General features: G+C 39.3%; 1 protein-coding gene across 1 annotated transcript in view; it reads left to right on the top strand.

Moving 5' to 3' along the window:
* The window catches only part of NEB (nebulin), a 207,157-nt gene that overhangs the window by 115,873 nt on the left and 71,199 nt on the right, over nt 1–20,085 (top strand). Inside the window, exons 76-87 of the mRNA XM_044242061.1 lie at nt 8,993–9,196; nt 9,543–9,647; nt 13,965–14,069; nt 14,170–14,481; nt 15,188–15,292; nt 15,898–15,996; nt 16,193–16,294; nt 16,430–16,537; nt 16,955–17,266; nt 18,819–18,923; nt 19,028–19,132; nt 19,503–19,610. Of these exons, the coding sequence (XP_044097996.1) occupies nt 8,993–9,196; nt 9,543–9,647; nt 13,965–14,069; nt 14,170–14,481; nt 15,188–15,292; nt 15,898–15,996; nt 16,193–16,294; nt 16,430–16,537; nt 16,955–17,266; nt 18,819–18,923; nt 19,028–19,132; nt 19,503–19,610 (1,770 nt within the window). The remainder of the gene's footprint in view (nt 1–8,992; nt 9,197–9,542; nt 9,648–13,964; nt 14,070–14,169; nt 14,482–15,187; nt 15,293–15,897; nt 15,997–16,192; nt 16,295–16,429; nt 16,538–16,954; nt 17,267–18,818; nt 18,924–19,027; nt 19,133–19,502; nt 19,611–20,085) is intronic.

The raw sequence follows: 20,085 nt of genomic DNA, 5'->3' as shown, positions 1-20,085 counted from the left end.
ATGACTCTGTCATCAATACTAAAACCCCTGAGTCCTATAAAATCTCAGCTCCTACTTTTTGGGAAGCACCATGTCCTGTGGTTTTCAGTCCCTCACTCCCACAGACTTTACTTTTCAATTATGAGGTGGTGTGTCTAACCAGGGAACATTATTTGTCTCAAACCTTTGTAGAGCGTGTATAAGGCAGACCTGGAGTGGCTGCGTGGCATTGGCTGGATGCCGGAGGACTCTGTAGAAATGAACAGGGTGAAGAATGCCCAAGACCTGGTAAATGAAAGACTTTATAGAACGCGGCCAGAAGCCTTGAAGTTCACGTCCATTGTTGACACGCCGGATGTTATCCTGGCAAAAACCAACTCTCTGCAAATAAGTGAGGTGAGAACCATCCTATCACCAGCCATGCCTTCTGGGGGACTCTGTTCTCAGATGACGTCACCCAAACCGAGCACGTAGCTGTGCCTTTTGGAAGATTTAGAGTGACGGGAGCAACTCTAAAAATCTGTTGGCTAGTTTGGTATAGGCCCAGGCAAAGTAGAACAAATACTTCTTTAACTCGTATTAAATTCTAAAACCTGTAGCATAATGCTGCATTTTAAATGGTATAACGTATTGGTCAGGGTGCTCCAGAGAAATAAAGCCAACAGGCGATATAGGTATATATAGATACAGGGGTGTGTGTGTGTGTGTGTGTGTACTACGCATATATGTGTATATATATGTATATGAGAGATGTACATAGATCTATAGACTGTGTGTGTGTGTAGACACACACATACACACATACACACACACAAGAGATTTATTTTATGGAATTGGGCCATATGATTATGGAGGCTGGTGCATCTATAGGCTGCGGAATAGGCTGGAGACCTAAGGAAGAGCCACAGCTCAACAACAAAGGCAGTCTGTTGGCCAAGTTCCTTCTTGCTCTGCGGAGGTCAGACTTTTTTCTCTGAAGGCTTTCAGCTGACTGGACAAGGCCCGCCACACTACAAAGGGTACTCTGCTTTACCAAAGTCTACTGATAACCATGTCTATCTTATCTGAAAACTATCTTCACAGAGACATCTATAATGACATCTGACTAAATATTTGGGTGCTGTGGCCTTAACACATAGTTAACCATCACAAACATTAGAAGAATTTCTCCAGGTTAGTTTCTGAGGCTTAATGTTTCAGATAGCCACTATTAATGTAGTATTTCCCTTCTTTTCACAGAAACTATATCAAGACGCATGGAATAAAGATAAAACCAATATCACCATTCCTTCTGACACGCCAGTCATGCTGCAGGCCCAAATAAATGCCATGCAAATCAGCAATGTAAGTAGCATAAATATGAAGTGTAAATGCCTTTATAGAACAATACATGTCAGCTCGGGGGTGATATAATGACAAATTACCTATCTTAGAGATATGTACAGCTATTGGTGCTACACGTTTTCTCTTTAGCTCCCATTCCCAATGCAATATGAATGGAAATTCTCTCCTTTAAACATTAGTTTAGATTCATGGCTGAGTCCCAGGACTGCAAAGAATTGGGATGTCTGAATCTTACTGGGGTCCTCCCTTCAGTCTTGAAAGCATTGTTCTATATCCAGTGTCCACAACTCTTTCATCATATATGAATTGGGAATAATGGAATCCCTAGTTAGATTTCTCTTGAGGGATTATGATATAATGGTCTCTTCTATCTTTATAGATTTTTGGTTGATCCAAAAGTGTCTTGTTTGACATTTCAAGCCATTAGAAAAGCAAAAGGACAGTTTTAAATCCTATCCAAAGAGTAAGGTACATATAAATATCTATGTCACTTCCCTTTAGCAGGGACCTCTGAAAAGTCAGAAGACAACATTAGGAAAAATTAAATCTCACTGGACCTTTCATGGTATCTTGATGAAGGTTTTCTAGCTTCACAGTTGATTCTTAGTTTCCGTGTGCTATGTGGTGGGGTATTTTCAGATGTGTACCATATTGTGATGAAGACAAATATTCAAACATTTAGTAGATCTACAAGTTTAGCTTTAAAACTTTGGTCAGAAGTATCCTGCATTACATAAAGGAGATAGCCAACAACCAGAAGAAGAACTCAGAAATCACTGTTTTTCGTTATGCTGTCTTCATTTAGATCAAGTCATATGATTCATTTTTTCAGTACTTTGAGTATATTGACTTATTTTCAAGTTTTGTAAACCTGTGTTTTCCTTCAATAGAAACTTTACCAAAAAGACTGGAATGAGACCAAGCAGAAAGGCTATGACTTAAGAGCAGATGCTATTGAAATCAAACAAGCCAAAGCCTCCAGAGAAATTGCCAGTGAGGTACAGCCTCTATTTCCTTGTGGTTTTTCTCTTCTTACAACAAATGTAGTATTTTTTTAAAATTGGGGGGTTTTAAAAATCTATGTAAAAAATTTCATTTTGTTTTGCACTATAAACTTTCTCTTTTTAAATACATTAAAATGGAATGAAGCTCATTAAGGTTAGTATAGATGAGGTATATGTATAAATGATTTCTAAGTCGTTTCTAAGTAGAAGTAAGAAAACATGAAGAATCTATGCAAAATTCTTGGGAAAATTCAGGAATCAATATATTTGATTATGACCAGTGTCATTTTATCCCTCAAATATTTATGGCATTCTTCATAAATGTAGATCATATTTGAAAGTTTCATATGAGACTTAAGACTGAAATCACATTACATATATAAGATTTTATACTGGAGGCTTACGTGTAATGCTCTCAGTAACCTTTTGAAGTTCATTTAATAGCAACTTAAAAACTTAGTCAAAATAATTATTCTACCAAGCTCCCTACCTCCCACCTCCAGCTCCAAATCTTTAAGCAACCCTGTTCCCCTTCTCTGGGTTTTTCTCTGTTTTTTATCTCCTGTATCCACCCGTTTCTTCCCTTTTATTTATCATATTTATCTCTAAAAACAATAGCCAATCTATAGTATCTGCCTTATTCCCAGCTCTCTCTCCCCCTCTTTTGTCCAAACTATTCTGTGTTATCCAAATATAGAAAAGAAATAGACACTATCTTACTCTAGTACTAAGATACTTATGACAGGTGTGGACAAGATGGAAACTCTTGTCCCCAGACCTTTTGTTGTCATCTGATTCAAACCGACAACATTGCTTTCCATTCCTGTGAAATATACACCTTTTTTAAAATCTGTCTCCAAAAACCACACAAATGGCCTTTTCCTGTCTGAGGGATTGTTAGTACTCTTGGGGGAACCATCTGACTTAATATTTCACTTTCTAGGCAACTTTGGAGACCATGATTACACCCACTTGTGTCTTATTTTCCACATCTGAAATATGTGATAATAATAGTATGTACTTCACATAGATGTTGTAAAGATTAAATGAGATTGTACTTGCTGCTATGCAACTATTTTTAACTAAAAAATTCAGTGATCTCACATGAATCAACCTAAAACATTTGAAGCACTCGTAATAGTGTCTGGTATGTAGTAATTTGCTTAGTAAATGTCAACTATGATTTTTTTGGTAATTACTCTTATTCACCATACTATTTCCCTCCTGATTTACTCATGCTCTCTATCAAACTACCTATCAAGGTACCATACTATTTCCTCCTGCTTTACTCAAGTTCTCTATCAAACTACCTAAAATGGCCCTATCCATTTTCCTTAAAGTGAACTGAATTATGTAATGACTGCCAGTGTTGAAACAAATTTTTATTAAAGTGAGAAGAATATTCTGAAAACAATAAAAAGTCCTCTTACTATGTTATTTTCATATGTCTTTTTATCTGATTCTTCACAACCTTAGTACAAATACAAAGAAGGTTACCGTAAGCAACTGGGCCACCATGTGGGTTTCCGCACCCTGCAAGATGACCCCAAACTGGTATGGTCTATACATGCTGCCAAGATCCAGAGTGACAGAGAATACAAGAAAGCTTATGAGAAGTCTAAAGGAATTCACAATACGCCGTTGGACATGATGTCGATTGTTCAGGCCAAGAAATGTCAGGTCCTGGTTAGCGATGTTGATTATCGCAATTATCTGCACCAGTGGACATGTTTGCCAGATCAGAATGATGTGATCCAGGCTAAGAAGGCCTACGAACTGCAGAGCGATGTATGTATATCATCATCAGGCTTGTGGGGAGATGTATATCTGTATATCATCATGGTATATTCTCTAGGGACAAAATTTAAGTGGTAATCTTAATAGAACCTAACATAATCTGTACATTTCATCGTAGTAGAATAATTGTGGAACATTTTCTGTCTTACCGAGGATTCCTTCTCATGTGGCTAGGCCTTTTTCATGAAGACAAAAAAAAAAAAAATCACTCTCCTAGTCTATGTAATTAGATATAAAATTTCAGTTCCAGTTGTTTAAACCCATTACATTTGCATGATTGGATAGCTGAATTTCTGAAGCTAATGTGAGCATAAGGAAATGTTGGATTTCAAATTTATCTGGCACATGTAGGAAAAATGTATATGTATATGTTTGTGTTTTTATATAGAGAGGTATATACAGATAAAAGTATATATCTTTCCTCATTGTACATACATCTAAAGACATTATTTTCCCAAATTCTTACAGATATTATTCTCAGTAGTGTAAAAAAAGGCAGATTTCAAATGGCGAGCACAGAAGCTCAACCTTGTATAAAAACAAAATTATGTGCCATTGCTATCTGTCATCCCACAAGTGACCCTTGTCAGCACTGCTCCAATTCCTGTAGGATATTGTGAACTTCTCCCAGTGATGCGTGCCAGGGATATAATACCCAAACATTAATATTTAATGTTGATTCTTCTATTTCATGGGTTTGGCCACCCAGCTGATTTGAATAGAGGGAGTGTGTGGCCTGCTGGCATTGTGTTCTCACAGATTTGACTCTTGTGTACTCTGTGGTCCTTTCCTTCATGCAGAACTTGTACAAGTCAGACCTGGAATGGTTGAAGGGTATAGGATGGTTGCCAGAGGGTTCTGTGGAAGTGATGAGAGTGAAGAATGCCCAGAATCTCCTGAATGAGAGGTTGTATCGTATAAAACCTGAGGACTTCAAATTCACCAGCATTGTCGATACCCCTGAAGTCATCCGGGCAAAGATCAATGCTGTACAGATCAGTGAGGTAAGCTGGGTTGATGATACGTTTGGACATATTGAAGAAGTCTCCGTAAGAATTTTGACTGTGGACTTTAAACTGATGATACCAGCATTAGAACCTTGAACATTTGTGTATCCAGATAGAATTTCATATACTCAATCAAGTAATGGTATCCACATTTCCTTTACTTGGATGACTCTTTGGTTACCATATGTGTGGTAGGCATCTTTATATTCCACAGACTCTGATACACACTTTGAATCTATTTTGAGGTCTTGCTTATCATGCAGGTCCACCAGTTAATACCATGGTCACAAAACTGCCACCTTTTTATTGCTTTTCAATCATGAGGTAAGTTGAAATGTCCAGGGTGGCCCCAGTATTAGATATTATGATAGTTATTTGGACCAAGAAAGCCAGGACTCGATTAGTGATGTGAATTATTATAGTTACCTGAGATGTGGGTTTACCTGCCAGATAGTTACTAGTGACTTAATGAAAAAGGATCATTTTACTACCATATTTGTGACTCATTTTCCATTTATATTTTATCACATATCAATATATTCTTCTTGTTGATGTCACTATTGACATCTTTTAAGGAAAAACACAAACGAAGGGGTGCCTAGGTGGCTCAGTCTGTTGAGCATCTGACTTTTGATCTCAGCTCAGATCTTGACCTTGGGGTCATGAGTTCAAGCCCTGTGTTGGGCTCCACACTGGGCATGGAGCCTACTCAACAGAAAAAAAAAATCTGCACAAATGAAAACAAAATGATCTACATTTGTGTCTGAATATCCAAAGAGAACCTTTAGTTGTACCCATAATTTTATTCATGTAGTAATTGACTTATTTACTTATCAGCCATCCTTTTTTCCTCCCCCTTATTACCAGCCATTGTATCGTGATGCCTGGGAAAGAGAGAAGGCGAATGTGAATGTGCCAGCTGACACTCCAGTGATGCTGCAGTCCAAGATCAATGCCATACAGATCAGTGATGTAAGGAACTACACATCCACTTGCTTTACACAGTATTTTTTGCCTAACTGAAACTAAAGTTGATATACTCCAGAGGGAATTTAGCCAAAGGCATTTCCCTACCGTTCCTTTTTTTCCCTAGTCTTTAAACTAATGCTAAGTGCCATGTGCACACACACACGTGCATAGGCACACATGTTATGCATGTGTGTATATAAATAGGTATGTGTGTCCCTATCTTTGTGGGAAGGAAAAATCCACTGGTTTCACAAAAAACACAACATAAAAACATATATATGCAGGACGCCTGGGTGGCTCAGTAGGTTGGACGACTGCCTTCGGCTCAGGTCATGATCCTGGAGTCCCGGGATCGAGTCCCGCATCAGGCTCCCAGCTCCATGGGGAGTCTGCTTCGCTCTCTGACCTTCTCCTCTCTCATGCTCTCTCTCACTGTCTCTCTCTCTCAAATAAATAAATAAAATCTTTTAAAAAAAAAACATATATATGCAAGTATAGTAATATTTGGTTCTCTTTTTAGTGGCCCATCAGTGATTTTTTTCCTTTTAAAGCCAAACGAGATATATTTTTCTCATTTTCACATGATTTATTGTCTCCTAATTTCTCTCTTAAAAAAAAGAACTTTATTAAATTTCATTAAAACTTTACTGAAACTTAATTTCAATATGAAACCAGCCTATTTATAAATATTAAGAGGAGACTAATTTTCAGTGTATCTTAAGAGATTTCCTTAAAACCATCAGTAATGCTGACTCAGTGGCTTCCTCTTCAGATTAACTGTGGCATTGCAATCTCTCTTGGCAGAAACAATATAAGCAAGCTTGGGAAGATGTCAAGATGACGGGTTATGACCTGCGGGAAGATGCCATACCAATTCAGCACGCCCGGGCTTCCAGGGATATCGCCAGTGATGTGAGAGCTCCTCCTTTCCCAGCCTTAACCAGCACTAACTAATAGACGACCCATGGAAGTTAATACTTTTCTAATCTTTAACTTAATTCCCCAGTAATACACTTAAGTAGAATGGAGAGCATCGGGATTAGTGTCTTGTTTTGAAATCTGAGATTCAAGAATAACTTTGACAACAGTTTGATGACCCTTTTGAATCAGCATTGGGTTCAGCTGCTCTCATGTTTAAGCACAGATTTTTATTTTTTTTTTTCGGTATCTTCTCATGATTACGTAGTCTATAAGCACTTATAAAAACGCAGTGAGTACAAAGAGTTCTGTTGTTTCTTAAAGTACACCATACATAAATTGTTCCTGACATAACTATATATAGTTGATGGACAAACAATTTTTAAAGACTATACATTTGTATTTATGTGTGATGGAAAAATACTGATTTTTTTCCATTTAAATAGGATTATACATTTTAAAGTAAAAATCTTTCAAAGTTTACACTCTAAAATTTATTTAAACAAAGAATCTAGTAGATAACCTAAAGCATGAAGGTGGTAGACAGTGACTGAAGTTTGGGAAACACTAGATACGCCTATACTGGGGATAATCCAGAAGCACAGGACTTGCCTTAGAGGTGCTCACGCTGTCTTCATGCATATGGACATAGAAGGCAAGCCAATGTGTTAAGAATCGTAAAACATATAGCATGGATTTAAGAAAAAAAGTAACCAAGAGAAACTAATCTAAGGGAGATGGAGTTATTTGGAGCAGGCTATTTAGACAAAGTGAGTTTGAAAAAATGACTCTTCTTTCTTCTGTTCACATATACCAGTATCTGTACAAGACTGCTTACGAGAAACAGAAAGGCCATTATATCGGATGTCGCAATGCCAAGGAAGATCCTAAACTGGTTTGGGCGGCAAATGTGTTAAAGATGCAGAATGACAGGCTATACAGAAAGGCCTACAATGACCACAAGGCCAACATCTCCATCCCAGTGGACATGGTGTCCATCAATGCTGCCAAAGAAGGCCAGGCATTAGCAAGTGATGTGGACTATCGCCAGTACCTGCACCACTGGTCTTGCTTTCCCGACCAGAATGATGTGATCCAAGCCAGGAAAGCCTATGACCTGCAGAGTGATGTAAGTCGCTGGCTTGTGCAGAGAGTACCGACCGAGGGGTCTGAGTAGTGAGCTGTTGTCCAGGAAGAAAGCCTTCCACAGTTTTCCCTGGTCCTTCCTCCTAGAACTTGGAAAAATACAACTCTCCCTACATAAACCCTTTCAGGTTTACTGATTGCCTGTCTTACTGCTGGAACTATTGAGAAAGTTTTCTTTTTTACTGTTATTGGTGCTGCCAGAATTTTTCTACAGATCCCTTAATGTGTGCAGTGTTTGTAGTTTCATAAACATGAGGATTCACAGGGTCCCTCAATGGAAGAATGACAGGACTACTTCCCTGAAATTAATGTCAAAGGTCAGCAGCATGATCCAAACTCACTAGTTTCCTTAATAGGGTATTCTTCACAATGTGGTGTTACATTCGTTTACCTAATGTATTTTTAGACTTATTCATATTTTCTGCCTGTTCATTTTGTTGGAAATCATGGATTCCATCAGGATATTTATTTCTTGTGTAGAATGAATGCCTTCTTTCAGTCATTTATTATTGCCTTAAAAGTCCACCTGAGCCAGTATGTTACTAAAGTATTCAGAATCCCACAGAGAGATTCAAGCATCCCACAGAGAGAGCGCTTTCTGCATCATTTCTGCTTTTTACAGTGTGCACAGGTGCCCCTGCCACAGAAAACAAAGCAGACTGGAACACTGCTGTGCATATGAGGAATTGTGTTTGTGAGGTCATTGCTCAATTTTAATTACTGTTTGTGAGACATAAAATAGAACATAAAACTGCTTTCTTACTTTACTTTACTAAAAACAAACAAACAACAAAACCCACTTCTACCTTGCTTTGTTTTGCTTCCCAGGCCATCTATAAGGCTGACTTGGAGTGGCTTCGTGGCATTGGCTGGATGCCCGAAGGGTCTCCTGAATTGCTGAGGGTCCAAAATGCCCAGAAGATCCTACGAGACAGTGTCTACCGTACACCTGTAGTAAGCCTCAAGTACACAAGTGTTGTCGACACACCTGAAGTTGTCCTTGCTAAGTCGAATGCTGAAAACATTAGTATTGTAAGTCCCCTTGTCCCCATATGTTAAAACTAACTCGTGCTTACAAGTGACTGATAAATAATTAACCTGACAAGCTATTTGTAGGAGAAGAATGTTGATGAAAGCAAAGATTTTAATATGTAAGGTTGATGGAATTGTGTTCTTGTTATTTATGAATTTCAAATGAAAAAGATATTAATACCAATTTCGTACTACTTTTGAGCAACTTATGTGAAAACCTTTCAGGTTTTTTTTTCTTAATATGAAAAAATTTTAGATCAGAAAAGTTGAAAGTTGTGCACTGGAACTAGCAGCATTACAAACTGCAAAGTAATTTTGTTATTGTGGGTTTTTTTTTTTTCCATAGCCAAAGTACAGAGAAGTTTGGGACAAGGATAAAACTTCCGTCCACATAATGCCAGATACACCTGAAATTAATCTCGCTAGAGCTAATGCTCTTAATGTGAGCAATGTAAGTACCTCAACAGACCCCCTTCCTGTTTGGAAAGTCACCCGGTTGGTGCTATGATACCCCTAGGAAACTCTTCATAGGCAAGAGAGGAAGGATTGACTGGGTGGGGCCAGGGAAGATGTGTCCCCATCAACCCTTTGACCAGAAGTGAGGAGAGGAGCAGATCCCTGGCTCAGAGCCACCCAGAAAGGCCAGTTACTGGTGAGCCAATGTCAACATGAGAAAAGGGAGAAGGGAATAAGGATGAGAAAGTTGAAAGAGACATAGATAAAGAGACACATGAACAAGAAAGGGGCTTAATGACAGGCGACAAAAAATCATGATGAGAATTCTTTGCAAAACTTTATAGAAATTAGGGGCGCCTGCGTGGCTCAGTCAGTCATTAAGCGTCTGCCTTCAGCTGAGGTCATGATCCCAGGGTCCTGGGATTGAGCCCTGCGTCTGGCTCCCTGCTTGGTGGGAGGCCTGCTTCTGCCTCTCCCACTCCCCCTGCTTGTATTTCCTCTCTCACTTTCTCTCTCTGTCAAATAAATAAATAAAATATTTTTTTAAAAATGAAAAAACTTTATAAAACAAAAACAAAAAACTTTGTACAAATTAATTTTAATACCAGGATCTAGAGGGAATTTTCTAGGAAATCATAAATTACCAAAATGACCCCAGAAAAATATATAGCAAGAAATTAAGCAATTAAGCAAGCAAATTAAGCAAGAAATTAAAAACATATAGCAAGAAATTGAAAATTATTACAGACTCTCCTTCCTACTCTCAGATGTCAGGGTCATCCAGATGATTTCATAGGAGAATTCTTCCATAACTTCACGAAATAGTCAGACTAGCATAGAGCCTAATGAAAGAAGGAAAGTCATCACAATTACTAAAGCTTGTCAAAGATAATTCCACAAAGGAAAACTGTAGACCAATAGTGAGGAAAATCTTAAATAAAATACTAACAAATAAAATTCACTAGTGCATAAATACGATAGGAGACAACTAGGATTCATCCATGAATGCCAAGAGGGTTCTATATTCAGAAACCTAATAATGTTACAGAACAAAAAAGAAAAATCACACATTCATCTTACTAGATTTGAAAAGAGGCATGTAACCAAATCCAATATCCACTCTTATTTTTAAAAATAAAGTCCTAGTAAAATAAGAATAAATGAATATCATCTTGATGTGTCTTAAAAGAATAAATCTCAAATCAAAGGCCAGGCTCATCCTCAGTAAGTTAATCTTCTCATTCAAGCTCAGACTAAAACAAAGATGCCCACTGACATCACCATTATTTAATATTTGCTGGAACTTCGAGCTAAGTGAATAAGCTCCTCACTCAGGCCAAAATAATTACAGAAGAGTAAGAATGAAAGATAAATACTGGATTTTAAAAGTCAAAATTATTATTATTTTCAGGATAAATCATTATGTCTGGAAAAAGGAAGAGAATGAACTTAAAAGTCTATTAGATAAAATGAAAGAATTCTATGGTTAGTCACACAATTTAAGAAAGCTCAAGAAAGGTGTTGTCTCTGCAGATCACGGAGATTTCTTGTGTGTAGAATAAATATGAACCTAGAAGAAGGCTACTGCCTTAGAGCAGTTTACCATGGTTTGGAATTTCCCATCTTTCAGAAAATAACAAATCTCTGTGAGGGAAGGAAGCTGCCCAGCAAAGATTCCTCACCATGTGCCAAACTACACCCATCAACTCTGTTGTAATGAGCTCTTTTTTTCCGAGAGATGGGAAGAAAACAAAATTTGGAGCACTGATAATATTTTTCTCAGACAAGAATAGCACAGTGCAATGCTATCTCATCACCAGCTGGCTGGTGGGAGAGGCAGTCCATTTTTTACTACAGCGTAAATGGACTCCTCAACCTCTTCTTTGGCCAGACTATCGGGGAAAGTCCCATGTCCTCTCTTTTGCACGATACATTTCTCAGCTGGAAATACCAGAATCCTACTGTTGATATCTTGATGTAAGCAGGACTAACATTTGAAGCTATGCCAAAAGTAAAGTTGTAAACTTTAGACATTTGAATATTAGATATTGGGGCACCTGGGTGGCTCGGTGGGTTAAGCCGCTGCCTTCGGCTCAGATTATGATCTCAGGGTGCTGGGATGGGGTCCCGCGTCCAGCTCTCTGCTCGGCAGGGAGCCTGCTTCCTCCTCTCTCTCTCTGCCTGCCTCTCTGCCTACTTGTGATCTCTCTCTGTCAAATAAATAAATAAAATCTTTTAAAAAATAAATAAATAAATAAATAAATAAATATTAGATATTAAGACATTCATGAGAATGACTTGTGCTTTAGAAGAAATCAAGCATCCTATTTGAATGCTAACCAAAATATACTTTTTTTTATACACATGGTGTTACCATTACTATAATAATCTTGATAAAATCCACTATATAAAACTGTTTCTATCATTTGGGAAACACAGCTTTTTCAGGATACTTGTGTACGATTTTCTAGGTAACCAAGCAAATTCACATTAACTTGACACATTTAATTTCAAACTAATCATATGAGTAAAATAGGTTACTTTTTTTTTTAAGGTTTTTTTTTTTAAATTTATCTGACAGATAGAGATCACAAGTAGGCAGAGAGGCAGGCAGAAAGAGAGGAGGAAGCAGGCTCCCCGAGAAGCGGAGAGCCCGATGCGGGGCTCGATCCCAGGACTCCGGGATCATGACCTGAGCTGAAGGCAGAGGCCTCAACCCACTGAGCCACCCAGGTGCCCCCCAGGTTACTTTATTTTTATCAGATGGGAAAGTTGAAACTTAGAGTGATGGAGGAATTGACCCATGTTCTTGAAGTTAGTAGATTAATTTTGGTCTCAAACTCAGATTTTTTTTTAAAATAAAAAATATATTTGACTACATAAACAAAAATATATTACATAATTTAAAATAATGTCACAATATATGTAATTAAACTAAATAAGTAAAAACAGAAGATTTTATATAACATAAGAAGTCTGCATTAAATATTCTCCAATACATTAAAATGTGGAGAATATGATTTCTTTTATATAAAAAAGTCTATTGTTAAATAGGACCATGCAAAATTCATACAAAAACTTGAGTGAAAATTCATACAAAACTTATCTGTACTTACAAGGTCAAAATTTGTATGAGCACTCATATTTCATATATGCAGAGCCCTTGAAACCATTATTAATTGAAATTCATCTCTCCTTTCTGAACTGTTAAGGCTCCTGTATTGATTGGTATTTCTGAATCATATGTTTAAATTACTGTGATTTCTGAGTCTGACATTGTCAATACAGAATGTGCCTGTTTAAATATGAACATATATTTATTTATTATTATTTTTATTTTTTTATTATTATTATTTTTTAATGTTTTTATTTATTTATTTGACAGAGAGAGATCATAAGTAGGCAGAGAGGCAGGCAGAGAGAGAGGGGGAAGCAGGTTCCCTGCTGAGCAGAGAGCCCGATATGGGACTCGATCCCAGGACCCTGAGATCATGACCTGAGCCGAAGGCAGCAGCCTAACCCACTGAGCCACCCAGGCGCCCCTATGAACATATATTTAAAAAGCTTTCTGTACATCAGTCACTACCCTAATTAACTTCTCTATCCAAATAAAAACACGCTGCATTTAAAGAAATGGCTACTATGGAACCACCTGGGTAGTTCATTCTGGTAAGCATCTGACTCTTGATCTCAGCTCCCGTGTTGATCTCAGGATCATGAGTTCAAGTCCCACATGGGGCTCCATGCTGGTGGTGGAGCCTAGTTTTTTAAAAAAAAAGGGCTGTTAACCTCCAACTGTGCTTCAGAAGGAACATCAAACATTCCCAAACAATATTTATCATTAACCACATAAGAAGATCTAAGAGACCATCCTGGGGTAAACCTCCCCACAAATATAAAAAGTTTATAATTCTGAAGATGACAAAATTGAGTTGAACTCTAAAGTTGAATAAATTGAATTACTGAATTAAAGCAATCCAGTAATCCTTATTAATGTCTGACCCTCACCTTAGCCCAATGTTAGCAATACAGCCGTACAAAGAGCCACTAAGCCCTGTTCTATAAACCAGGAACAACTACACAGAAGCCATGATTTAAATTAGAAAGAACTCTGGTCAAGCCCAGCTCTTTGGACTCCAGACATAGTTTCATCTTCCTGTAGTGTGGTGGTGAATTCTTCTTTCACCTATTCCCTTCTTAACTGATTCTGGAACTTCAAAACTGGACTGCTTTGATGGTTATTCTACTTGAACCCTTGAAATTATCAGTACATCTGAATCCAAAATGGTACCCTATTTTATCCCCTCTTCAGAAAATTTACCGTGAGGATTGGGATGAAATGAAGATGAGTTGCGACGTACGGCTGGACGCCATCCCCATCCAGGCTGCCAAGGCCTCCAGGGAGATTGCCAGTGACGTAAGTGTGGCCTTGTTTGACTTGTCGGTTTCTGAGCAAAGATCCTAGGTACATCGGGAATACATACTGTGATCCATCTGCTTTGTTTTTCTGTCTCCAGTATAAATACAAGCTTGACCACGAGAAGCAGAAGGGACATTATGTGGGGACCCCCACGGCCAGGGATGACAACAAGATCCGCTGGGCCCTCATAGCTGGCAAGATTCAGAATGAAAGAGAGTACCGGCTGCATTGGGCCAAATGGAAGACCAAGTTCCAAAGCCCTGTGGATATGCTTTCCATCGTGCATTCTAAAAATTGCCAGACCCTGGTCAGCGACATTGATTACCGCAATTACTTACACCAGTGGACCTGCATGCCTGACCAGAATGATGTAATTCAGGCCAAGAAAGCCTACCAACTGCAAAGTGATGTGAGTGGGCTGCATTTCAGTTCGAGCTCTTCTCTCATTTTGCCATGACTCCCAGAAAGTTGATATCCCTAAATTTTTGTATCATCACTTCCTGTCTTTATACAGCTAAGAATTTGGCTTTAGTTCGACCTTATAGTACAGTGTCAAAAACCAGCAAAGCTGTGAAAGATCTAGATTCTATATCAAGGAATAAATGGTTGTGTGAGTGCAAATGTTAATTTTAATGGTATAAAGACAACTGCTGTGAAGATACTATTTACGGCATTTAAGTAGCAACAAAGGTTTATATCATAAGTAAAACCCTGGCAGTCTGTGGAAAGAATGTAGGCACAGATGAGCCTTTTTAGTTAATAATACAGTATCTAAAAATCTTGAATTAAGTTGCTGTGTTTTTTAAATCAGGAAATTTGGGGTACAAATCTAAGATTTCTTAGTTCTTTAGAAAAAAATCAGAGACTGAATCTCTGAACATGCTTTACACCCCTGGCAACAATGGCAGGAGCTGAATTGAGGCTAACCCCCTTCAAACAGAAAATAGATACCCCAGTTTTTCATATCACTTGACCTCCTAATGAATTTACTTATGTTACCTGCCTGGCTGCTTGAGTATGTCATCCTTCTATGTGTTTCTCCATCAAACCAAGGGGTGGAATAAATAGGATCCTATGCCCAGAGTTGCTGAAATCACTCGGCCTTGTTCCCACAGGCTGTCTACAAGGCGGACTTGGAATGGTTACGTGGGATCGGGTGGATGCCAAATGATTCCGTTTCTGTCAATCACGCCAAACATGCCGCAGATATCTTCAGTGAGGTATTCCAAGATTTTACCCTGCCATTCAGTGCATTTCCTGGGAGGCTGAGTTAAAATATACAAACCAAAACTCATTCACTCCCCATCAGCAATTTGGACAGTTGCTTGCGACTGCTGTCATTTAAGCCGGGCATACCCTTTCCCATCCTCTGCTGTCCCTGTCACATCAGGGGACCACATCCATAAGATAATATCCAGTATGCCCAGCTGATGCCTGGAATTGTATAAATGGAAAATGTCTTTTGTCAGCAGTGGTGACATGACATATATACTGGGAGAAGCTTGTCCAGTTGAAAGACATGTATGGAGTAACATGATATACAGAATGAATCAGTACATGATTGTAACATGATATACAGAATGAATCAGTACATGATTGGTAGCTAAGCAAACCTGCTACTTTAAAATCTGTGGGAGATATAAGAAGGCAACTCAGTTGTTAAAAAATAAAATGCTGAGGAAAAGGCCAAATTGCCAAGAAGGTACTGTTCAAATATGGCACTCTACACTTCTAGTAGAGAAAGACCCTTAAATCTAGTGCCTCTTTCTCTGCTCAGACAGAACCAGAAACTGCAACTATCTGAAGGGTATTTTCTTTCCCCTAGAAAAAATACCGCACAAAAATAGAAACTCTCAACTTTACTCCAGTGGATGACAGAGTTGATTACGTGACTGCAAAACAAAGTGGCGAGATCCTCAATGATGTAAGTACATGGTTCTCATTCTAAAATTGCCCAGTCGTGAAATGTCATTTCTGAAGCTTCCCACCTACGTTCGCTCAGCATGCGATCATCGTCTGCGATACGGGTTGTAATCGTTGGGACGATGCTAACATTTGCTTGGACGGCATTGTGCTTTCTTAACCTCAAGTAACTTAAGCCTCTTGCCTCTCATTTCCAGATTAAATACCGGAAAGATTGGAATGATACCAAATCGAAATACACCCTCACAGAAACCCCCTTGCTGCACACTGCCCAGGAGGCAGCCCGGATACTGGACCAGGTAGGGGTTTTAGTCAGATGCCTGGTACTCTGGGGGCAGAGGACCATAGTGGAACTGTGGGCCAAGGGTGCACACGACCAATGTCCCATCCTGACTGCTTTGTGTAAGCCTCTGTTGTGGCTCTCTGTCTTTTAGTATCTCTACAAGGAAGGCTGGGAGAAGCAGAAAGCTACAGGTTACATCTTGCCTCCAGACGCAGTACCGTTTGTTCACGCCCATCACTCTAGTGACGTTCAGAGCGAGGTAATTTACCCGGATGTGAGTGCACGCTGGAGTGTGCCTAGGGCTAGCAGGCCCGGCCAGGCTTGAGAATGGCTTAAGTACCTGTTCCCTTCTAGATCTCCCTGTGGGCTTCGGGAGTTTTGTCTTGTTTTGTGGGCTTTCTGTAAGAGCTATCCTTTGAGTGCTTTACTCTTTCTTCTATTCCCTCACTCCCTTAAGATCTCTGAGCTTTCAAATAAGACATAGGCAGAATTAGAAAGCTAATATAGTTTTTCTATTTTTAAATTGATATTTCTTTATATTTATTTATTTTCATGCTTTTTATTATCTCTTCTCAGGGAGGCAGATGCCGAAGGCCTGCATCTGCTGAGGTTTCAAGCCCCTCTTTCCCTTGATTGCTTGTCAAAACTGATGCAGTCTCTGTTTTTCTCCTACCAGCTGAAATACAAAGCTGAGCATGTAAAACAGAGAGGTCATTATGTTGGTGTTCCGACGATGAGAGATGACCCCAAACTGGTTTGGTTTGAGCACGCAGGCCAGATTCAGAATGACAGACTGTACAAAGAGGACTATCATAAAACAAAGGCCAAGATCAATATACCTGCTGATATGGTGTCGGTGTTGGCCGCCAAGCATGGGCAGGAGCTTGTCAGTGATATTGATTACCGTAATTACCTGCACCAGTGGATATGTCATCCTGACCAAAATGATGTCATCCAGGCGAGGAAGGCCTATGACCTACAGAGCGATGTGAGTGATTTCGTTTCTTAATTATCTGGAAACGTATGCTCTGAGCATTATAAGCAACACTCTGGAAGCACCAAGCTTCTAAACTTCAAGACAAATATTGAGTTTGGTCCCAGAAGAGAATTAAGGCTAGATATGAAGTAGAGAAAGCCCAGGAGCAGGGACTGGCTGGCTGACAGCTTTGCCTACTACGTATGTTTGAATAACCTTCAAAGTCATTGAAAAAAATTTTTTTTGTATCTTTGCCATCAGCACCATCTCACATCTGCCTGGAAAATTATCAGTTGATTTAAAATAATGGTAATTGGCTTGGGGTGAGAATGGAGAGTGAGTGGGGATTTTAACAATATTAGAGGATAGTGTAGTCGAGGACCCGGGAATGCCCTGTTCTTGCTCGGCCAGGCGTTTTACTCCTTCAGGCATTTATGAAGGACTTGATTGCAAGGAATCAAAGCAAAAAGGAAGCAGAGTACCGACGAGCCACATGAGGGCCCAGAATCCCTCACACAGACTTTTGGTAAAAACATATAGGGTAGAGGGTACATGACGTAGGCCATCTTGCAGTGAAGCCCGAGTCAAGACCTGTAACTGCTGCCAGCCATCAATAAGGAACAGAAACACAGTGCATGGACGTGATGCTCAGGTGCCCCCAGGAGCTAACCCTGCTGGGTCTTCTCATTACCAAGTGGGAGCAGGAAATCAAGGACTGCCTGCAGCACAGACGCTGAGCTTGAACATCCCACCTCACTGTTGCTGCGGCAGAAGGACTGTTGTGGACCTTTAATCAGATTAGCAGCTCCACTGTCGCTGGTGAGGGCTGGCCTGAGAGAATCCGGGCACTAGGTGGTGGAGGGGAGAGCTAGGCTTGGCAGGAGGGATGTGTCCCCCTGCTCTACAATACATGTGCATTTAGTCATGTCACTTTCTTTATATAGTCTGAATGTCCTGCATATTTCTAAGTAATTAAATATAAATCCACCTAAAATTATACCTTCCTTAGTAAAACCTTTTCTTAGGCTCACTGCTGAAAACCATGGCTCCCTGCCCATAACTCCCACAGCTCTGGGGTGTTCTAGCTCTTACACTCTCCCCTCATAAAGGACTTCTGTTTACACTAGACTCCTTTATACTTAGCCCTTAAATCACCTAGCACACTACCTCACTCATAATTACAGGCTCAGGAAATATTTTTCAGGGGGCCCCGGTCTGGCTCAGTGGGTTAATTATTAAGCCTTTGCCTTCGGCTCAGGTGGTGATCCCAGGGTCCTGGGATCCAGCCCCGCATCGGGCTCTCTGCTGAGCTTCTCCCTCTCCCTCTGCCTGCCACCCTGCCTGATTGTACCCTCTATCTCTCTGTCAAATAAATAAATAAAATCTTTAAAAAAAAAAAGAAATATTTTTCAGGTGAACAGGTGAAATCATAACTGAATCAATGAGGCAAGAGTTGCTAAAGAGAAACCCTTAAAAAGCTCCTGAAAAAGTTGCTTCTAATCTACTATCTGCAACCCTGTGTCAGTCATTTACATCGGCATTGTATCTCTCTTCCTACTCTCAGAATATCTACAAAGCTGACCTGGAGTGGCTCCGTGGCATTGGCTGGATACCCTTGGATTCTGTGGACTATGTGAGGGTTACCAAGAACCAGGAAATGGTGAACCAGGTACACAAAGCCTGTTCTGACCTAAAACCTGGCCCCCGTGCCTACTGTGTGGGGGCAGGTACACAGTGGAAGGAGACCAGTCTTAATAATCTTTTTCCTTACAGATCAAATATAAGAAAGATGCTCTTGACAACTATCCTAACTTTACAAGTGTGGTGGACCCACCAGCGGTTGTTTTGGCTAAGATTAACTCAGTCAATCAAAGTGATGTAAGTTTGTTTTATGTATAATGATGTGCATGGACTGGGGAGTTAGTGGTCTGTCATTGATTACATTTGCTTACCTCCAGGTAACTGCTTGTAAGAAAATGGACAATGGGGTGGGAAACTATGAGATTGTCTTTGGTGGGAATGTCTTAAAAGTCACTAGTAGGAGGTATACTGTACTCACTTACAGAAAATATCTATATTCTTGTCCAAATTATTAGGTAAAATGTACTGAAATCCAACCAGTTCCTTAGTTTTTAATCTCTAAATGTAGACTGATTATTATCTTGCTAGGTAGAAACTATGAAACTTTAAATATACATTTATATTAACCAGAGGTTTTGTTTGGTTTTGTCTTGTTTTCTCTCCTTAGATAAAATATAAAGAAACATTTAATAAAAGAATAAAGGGCAAGTATACATTTTCTCCAGATACGCCGTATATTACCCATTCCAAAGACATGGGAAAGCTCTATAGTACTGTAAGTTTTATTTTATGTGATCTACAACTCAATTCTTTGGCTGATTTTGTGAACAACTGAATTTATAAGATTATTATATTTAGTCTTGTTTATTAGAAATAAACTTGTCTTGTGTATTAGAAATGGCATTTATTCAGCTGGTATTTTTTTGAGCTCCTGTGATGTGCCAGGCATTGTAGAAAGCACCAAGGTGCTAAAGTTTAATAAGACAAGCCTGTCAGGAGCCCATGTAAATGAGAGGCACAGACATTCAAGTAAATAGATAATAATGTATCAGGACCTATAGCAGCCCTAGGCGCAGGTAGGACTGAGCACCTGCCAACAGGAAAAAGAGAGGAAAGGCTGGTCTTTCTTTGGCAGTCATGTATGAATATCTCCAACCAACAAATGGAAGACTTCCCTTCCAAATTTTAATTCATCTAAGTCAAAGGATGATGTGTGTGTATGAAGCGTGTGTATATGTGTATGCCCCATG

The sequence above is a fragment of the Neovison vison genome, chromosome 3 (assembly GCF_020171115.1).
Source record: "Neovison vison isolate M4711 chromosome 3, ASM_NN_V1, whole genome shotgun sequence".
Lineage (NCBI taxonomy): Eukaryota > Metazoa > Chordata > Mammalia > Carnivora > Mustelidae > Neogale > Neogale vison.
Note: the sequence above shows the minus strand (reverse complement) of the source record. Positions and strands in the feature narration are given on the sequence as shown.